The following is a 7,253-nucleotide window of genomic DNA, read 5'->3' as shown; positions in this document are numbered from 1 at the left end:
TCTGGCTTTATGGATGTTGCTGTCTCTCTTCCTTTCAGGGCGGGGGGTGGGGGTGGGGTGGGAGAAGCCCTGGGCTTGGAGTGGAGGGTGGGAATCAGCCCTGCAGGGTGAGGAGAGAGGGGAGGACAGCAGACTGTCCAGCCTGGAGGGATGATCCTGGGTTTCTGCATCATCAGAAAATTGCATTGAAGGAGCAGTTTGCACACAGGCCTGTGCTAGGTGCCTCCCTCCTTCCTCCTGTAAAATGGGTATCCGACTCCCTGCTCCTTCCTGAGCAGTTCTGAATGAGCCCACCGGGAGGAGGCAGCTGCAGGGAGGGTGCTGTGCAGCTGCCGCTTGCTCTTGCAGCGTGCGAAGGGGCACGCAGACATTTTAGTTCGCTTTCCCAAATCCTGTGCCGGGAACAACATTTTAGTCCTGAGAGTTTTCAGTCACACACTTAGTGGAGAGCGATTTGCATTCAATCAAAATGGACCCAGCAGGTCCATTTCAAGGCGTGTGTCCTGGCTCACGCACCCCCTCACTCACGGTGTTGTGTAGGGAGGATGTTAGTTGCTGCATTGTTTATAACACCAAAGGCCTGGAAACAACTCCATGTCCATTGGTAGGGATTGTGGTACATTGGTCAATAGCGGTACATTAAAAACAATACTATGCAGCCATTTAACAAGCGAGCCATTTCTGTGTACTGAACAATCCCCAAGATTCTTAAGCAAAAAATGTGGTTGCGGCCCAGTGGGTCCAGGGTGCTTCCTCCTGTACAAAATAAGGCAGCTAGCCAGGCATGCCGGCTGGTTCACCTGTGGGATAGTTCTGGAGGCTTCGTAGGGAACCATAACAGTGGTCACTCCTGGGGGATTAGGGTGACTGGGGTTGGGGGAGACCCACTTTTCATTGTCCACCCTGAGTCTTGTTCGGATTCTGAGAGCATGGTGGTTCCTTAAGGAGCGTAGACTCTGGGGCCCATGGGCCCGGGTTCCAACTCTGGCGCTGCCACTTACCAGCTGTGTGATCTCGGGCAACTTACTCAACTACTCTGGGCCTCATGTTCTCCTTTATAATGTGGGTTTCTACCTGTCACCGTTATTTGTCAAGTGCTTAATGTCTGAGATAGAGTAGGCGCTACGTAAATGTTTGCTGTTATTAATTCACTGCCATTTACGTGCGTTCTGTTCTTAGTCAGGAAGCCAGTTAGTAGCAGCACCGGCTTTAGGGGTGGAAAGGAAAACAGACACGCAGCCAGCATATGTGGGGGGGCTGGATAGACGGAAGGGCTGGTGCTGTCCCTCCGGGATGCCTCTCTCCTCCACCGGGAAGTCTAGAAGGACAGCCCCTCGTTCCCAATCAGGAGTGCCGGTAGGGAGCGGGAGAACTTTCCCTCACTGCTCGGCAGGGACATCTGGCAGGTTGGCTCCAGGGCCCAGGGAGCCACCAGAGGCACTGGCTTCCGGGTGCACAGTGAGTGAGCCCCCACTGTGAGGCCAGCAGAAACCCTGCTCCCTGCTCCCTGTTCCCTGCTCCGAGCATTTGGGGTTCTGCCCCTGTCTTGCACCATCGGCCTCTCTGCACCCCTTTCCTTTCCTTATATCCACGTGCCATGGCTGGGTGGCCCCTTGCCGGCTGGCCAACCCCACTGGGCAGGACAGGGAGGGACAGAAAGCGAATGGCCTTCAGCGGGGCTCTAGGCAGGGGCTGGTGAGAGCGGCTGGGCTCAGAGCCTGTGGTTATTGGACAGCCAGGAGGCGGAAGTGTCCGGCCACCTCCCTGTGAGTTCAGGTGTGATAAACTCCTGGGACACGGGGACTGAGCATGATCCTGGTTTTGGGGGCTGGAGCTTCATCCGTAAGTCGGAAGGGGCAGGTGTAGTGTAGCTGGACCCACCAGGCTCCTGAGGGTCCCTGGCATTGGCCAAAGCGAAGGCCAGTGGCGGCAGGGGCTTTCTGGGAAGACAGGGTTATGGTCCTGCAGCTGCTGGTTTTTCCGGGTTAATGATTTACGATGGTGGGGGCTGGGCCCTCCTGGGCTGTCCCGGGCTCCCGGGCTGCTGGGGAAGGCGTGTGAGAGCTGGCGGCTGCAGCGCACAGGTCCTGAGCCAGTGACCCCTCTCTGTTGCTGAAGCTTTGGCCTTGAACGTCATCTAATTAGACTTCTGGCCTTCTTTTCACAGGCGAGCGGCTGGGACGGTGCTGGTCTGAGCTGGACTTTGTCTGATGGCTTCCTCCAGTCCTCCTCCACAGGCTGCTGCAGGTACCGTACCCTGGGAGAGGGCCACCGGCTGGGGAGCAGGCTGACCCCGGGGGGTGCGAACCTGGCTTCACTGGCAGTTAGCTGTGCGCCCTCGGGCAGGTGACTTCACCTCTCTGCCTCGGTTTCCTTGTTGCAACAGGGAAAGAATAATTCTCTCCTCAGAGTGGGCTCCCAACAAGGGTCGATTCTTACCCTGTGTCCCTCAGGTCCCCTGGAGAGATGGGCAGAGCCCGCCTGGGATTGAAGTGTGCCAGGGGACGAAGCTTATGAATCGAGGGTGGAGCCCGAGGGTGGAGGGGACGGGCTGGGCAACTCTCTCCATCTGTGAAGGTGCCAAGGTCTGGCCATCCAGTGGTAGAGCTTTCAGACTTGCTCCAAAAACAACAACAAAACCCCCACCTCCCAACAAAAGAATACTTATGTTAATACAATTATTTGTTGTTCACCTGAAATTCAATTCGACAGCCTGTGTTTTATCTGGCAACCCAGGCAGTGGGGCCTCAGACGCCGCAGGTGCAATTCAGGCCCCGCCTGGGAGGAGCTGGACCAGGCTGGTTCACCCACTAGGCCCGGCGTCCTGTCCTCTTGTCCCCACTAGGGAGACGGACAGCGGAGTGGTAATGAGGAGGGCTCTTTCTCAGCCTGACCCTGCCACTGCCCCTTGGTGGCTGGGTGTCTCTATGGCTCCCTTTCATCACCCATTGACCTGGGGATAATAATGACACCTTCCCTTATGGCGAGGCTTAAATATAGGCAAGGCTCTGGCATGTGGTCATTGATCGCTCAATGAATGGAAGCTGTTACCACTGTGGGGCGCTGGCAGGATGCTGCGTGCGCTGCGTGTGCCCTGCATGGAGCTGTGTTCTCTGGAGGATGGGGCTCAGCAGGTGGACCCGCCTTCTCCACAGCACGAGTGGCTTTCTGGGCCCGGCCTCCTGGCCTCACTGGGGTTGGCTCTCCCTAGGACGGGGCGTGTCCAGGAGCATCAAAGGTGTATGTGGCCAGCTCTGGCCATGCCACCTGTCTAGATGGGCGGGAAGGGCTTTGTTCAGCTGTCAATTATCCAGGGATGGGCCTCCTGATTTTTCCTTCTGATAAGCAGTGAGGTCTGATTGCCTGGGACCCAGGAGCCTGGGAACAGCACTGGGGACAAGGGCATCTCCTGATTCATGGCCGTGACTTTGGGTCCCAGGATGTGTCCACCCCGGCCTCTGCTGCCATGGTCACCTTGCCTCCTTTCTCTTACCTCCCAAGGGGCCCAGACACGGAGAGTGAGAACAAAATCATTTTATGATTAAATCTACTCAGTTCTATTCAAGAAATATTTGATGGGCATTTATTGTCCCAGGTCTGTCTGATGTTGCTGGCGAGTGTCTTCTGGTTGAGCCAGGCTCTTGGCCATTTTCTGACTCTGAGAGCTTCCTGGATTCAAATAAAATCCAGATTCTCGAAGCACCTCTTGTCGTCTCATAGCTCTTCATTCTTGCTCACGTGTTCAGCTCCCCTGGGCCCCTCGATGTTCTCTGCACCTGCTCTGGGCACAGCCTGGAACACCTCTGCCCACCCAATCCTGTTGGACCTTTCCTCATCTTTCAGTGCTCTGTGTGGGGCAGCCTTTGCCCGAGGCCCCGCCTGGCATGGGCCCCTCTCTTCTCTTTCAGCGCCAGCTCAGTCTCTGGGTTTTATGTTTCTCTCTTTTCTCCTTTGCCTGCCTCAACCGCAGTGAGCACTTTGGCACTGAGAGGTCCCATCTTCTGGGCTGGCGTGCACAGATCACTGAAGGTGGGAATGACTGTGTGGATTGATGGCTAACTGAGGCCATTTGTACTGTCAAACGGAGAAGGTGCAGAAATGGCCTGAGTCCCTGGACATGGTCTGGGCCTGGCCTGTGAGTGGGGAAGGCCTGCCCATCTCACCCAGGGGCAAGGACTGGGCTGTGACTCAGAGCAATAGTAGTAATAATAATGATAGCAATGATGATGATGATGATGATGATGCAATGACAGTGATCATGAATAGAATCATCACCATAAGAATGATGCTATTCAGTGAGCACGTACCTGGCTCCAGGTGTTTTATATGCGTTAGTTCATTCATTCCATCCTCCCAACAACATGATAAGGTGGTTACAATTATTATCCTCATTTTACAGAGCAGGAAACTGCAGCTGGGCGGGTAGACTAACTTGACGCTCACACAGCCCGTGTGTGGGAGAGCTGGAGTCTGACCCAGATGGACTGAGACTGTATTCACTACAGTGATACCGGTCGGGTGCCGGGCATAAAGGGAATCCCTCCCCGCCATTGCCCGCCCAGCAGACTCCAGTGGGCAGGCACCCAGGGCGCCGAGCCCTCTTGGTCAGGATGGCCTGCATCCCGCTGCCCAGAAGTGGTGGGCAGGGATTTTTAGTCATTTGTTTCCATATTTTTTAACCTTTTAAAACCACAACCCATAGATAAGACCACAGGAGTATATATATATGTGTGTGTGTGTGAATTCAACAAATACTTACTATGTGCCTGCCATGTGCTTGGCACTGTGCCAGATGCTGGGGATTCAACAATGAGTGAAATAGGCAAGAATGCCTGCTCTCATAGAGGAGACGGGCAGTAAGGGGAATGAAACTTGGAGCCTGTCACGCACTCACAGGGCCACAGAGAAAAATGTGGTCCCATGAGGGAGGGAGCCCCAATGTTCCCGTGGGCAGCTCTGGTCAGGGAGGTGTGTATAGTGAAGACCTGAAGGAGGTGAGAAGGAGAATATACCTGGGGAAGAGCATCTGGACCCTGGGCTAGAGAACAAAGGTCCGAGGCAGCAGCACGTGTGGCTCATTCATGGTGCAGCAAGGGGGCCAGTGTGGCTGCAGTGGACTGAGCGTGGGAGAGCAGTGGAAGGTTATATACACGGATACACGTATGCACACATACGCACATGCGCACACACACACACACAAGTCATACAGGCACACACACGAAATGGGATGCATACACACATTACCTGAAACTGAAGCAGTTCGATATATCACATTAACGGAACAGAAGCACAACAAACAATACCAAAAGTAATACTAACTGTGATTTTATGACTATTACAATATTTAAATATCTCAAATAGGCAGTCCATACACAAAACAGCATGCTGCCTGGGAAGCTCCTAGCTGCTTTTGTGACCCACCAGTGGGTGGAGACCTGTCACTTGAAAACCATGGCCCGCTTCCCACGTGGGCCCCGCATTTCCTTTGTTAGCGCATCACCCGGGCCAGGTGTCCAGGGAGCACACGGCTTCCAGGAGGCAGCGGGGCTCAGTGGGAAGAGTGAGGGATGTGAGCGAAGCCAGATCTGCGTTCAGACTCCCCACTTACTAGCTGTGTGGCTGTGGGCACTTTGGCTCTGGAAACCCCGTGGCCTCGTGGCATGCGACGGGGTGGTTGTGAGGCTTCAGCGGGGGCTCCGCGGGGCACCCTTAAGGCTCTCAGCCGAGTTTGTTTCTCCACACCTGCCAAGGAGCTCATGCCCAGCGGAGTCCACCTGCCGCTGCTGGCTCATGGGATCCCCAAAGCTCCAGGAGAGGCAGGGCCCCCAGCCCAGTGGCCTCCATCTGGTCATCATTCCACAGAGGAAGTTGGGGAGGGAGGGTGAGCTCTGGGTTCTGCTGAGGAAAGGGCTTCTGGGATTTGATACATTCGCACCTAGCACGTTCAGCTCTGGAGGCCCAGGTCGCTGTGGGGGAGGGGTTGGATTTTTCTGGTCAGAGAGACTGCTGGGATCGGATCTGTCCATCTGTCTGTCTGTGGTCCACCCACCCATCTCTGCTCCATCCACCTCCCTGCCCATTCACTCATCCTCCAGCTGTAAGCACCCGTGAAACAGACCGTCCTGCCCCCAAGGATCTCAGGTGGGAAGGGCAGTGGTTACGACAACAGGAAGGGCGGGACGAAGCTGTGAGCTAACACCAACGCCAGGCACTATGCCAAGGCAGGAAAGAAGATGAAAGTGTCGCTGGTCGATCCACTGTAGGCTCCAACCTGCTATGAAAAGTGGAAAGTCGGCCTGGGGCACAAGCAGAGTCCCAGGCTGAGCAGACGCGGCAAAGCGAACCTGCTCATCCTCCCCAGCACCTGGCCCGCCTTGAGCAGGCCTGAGAGAGAGCACTAGCCTGGCCGCCCAAGACCGCTGTCCGTCACTGCAGTACGACACCGAACTGGGCACAGCGTGTGGACAATGCTAGAGCGGGCACACGGGCTGTCGCTGACCCCGGGGGTTCCGATATCACCAGAGGCGGGCCAGACAGGCCGGTGAGAAGCAAATTGTGCAAAAATTTCCTTTAAACTGTCCAGAGCCAGTTAATAAATAAGTAAATAAATAACCCCCTTACTTACCAAATAGGAAAACAGGAAACAAGACGATGAATAACTTGCCTTCAGGTACAGATGCGCACATGCTCACCGTGGAGGCCTGCTCTCTGCCCCTCCATCCTCTCCCATCTGCTTAGAGTCCACCCCAACCACGGGCCGCCTCAGGGGCACAGGAGCGTGGGTTTGCTCTGGTCTCTGGGAACTGCGGTCTCCCCCATTTCCAGCCACCTCTCCCTTGGCCTAACCCCGAGACCCTGCCGCCCAGCTGGTAACTCCTCCTCCCTTCCAGGCGATCAGCTGGTTCCTGGAGGAGGCCTAGGCCCCTCCCCAGAGGCGGAGGACGACCCTGGAGAGCCCTTTGAGTTTGACGACAGTGACGATGACGAGGACACCAGTGCTGGCCTGGGCGTGCCAGGCGTTGCTCCAGAGGACACAGACGCCCCCCTGATCCATTTGGACGCGGCCCCTGTCACGGGTAAGGTGCTCTGGGAGCCTTGGGTCCCCCCATCCCCAGGCCTCTGGGCTGGGGTGGAGCTCCAGGCTCCCAGTCCTGCCTCTGGTTCCTCTGCTGTCCCCAGGAAGCAGGAAGGGAGAAGCCACTGGGAAGAAGCTGCATTCCGTGGCCTCCCCTGGGAACAAGCACCTAGCATTC

The 7,253-nt window shown here is 56.0% G+C and overlaps 1 protein-coding gene across 1 annotated transcript in view; it reads left to right on the top strand.

Annotated features, from left to right (window-relative positions):
- Positions 1 to 2,002: 2,002 nt before the first annotated feature.
- ARHGEF10L (Rho guanine nucleotide exchange factor 10 like) overlaps positions 2,003 to 7,253 on the top strand; it is a 118,157-nt gene continuing 112,906 nt past the window's right edge. The window contains exons 1-3 of the mRNA XM_015565849.1: positions 2,003 to 2,084; positions 2,168 to 2,247; positions 6,891 to 7,076. Of these exons, the coding sequence (XP_015421335.1) occupies positions 2,211 to 2,247; positions 6,891 to 7,076 (223 nt within the window). The 5' untranslated portion in view covers positions 2,003 to 2,084; positions 2,168 to 2,210. The remainder of the gene's footprint in view (positions 2,085 to 2,167; positions 2,248 to 6,890; positions 7,077 to 7,253) is intronic.

Source organism: Myotis davidii, unplaced genomic scaffold (genome assembly GCF_000327345.1).
Source record: "Myotis davidii unplaced genomic scaffold, ASM32734v1 scaffold299, whole genome shotgun sequence".
In the NCBI taxonomy this organism is placed as follows: Eukaryota; Metazoa; Chordata; class Mammalia; order Chiroptera; family Vespertilionidae; genus Myotis; species Myotis davidii.
Note: the sequence above shows the minus strand (reverse complement) of the source record. Positions and strands in the feature narration are given on the sequence as shown.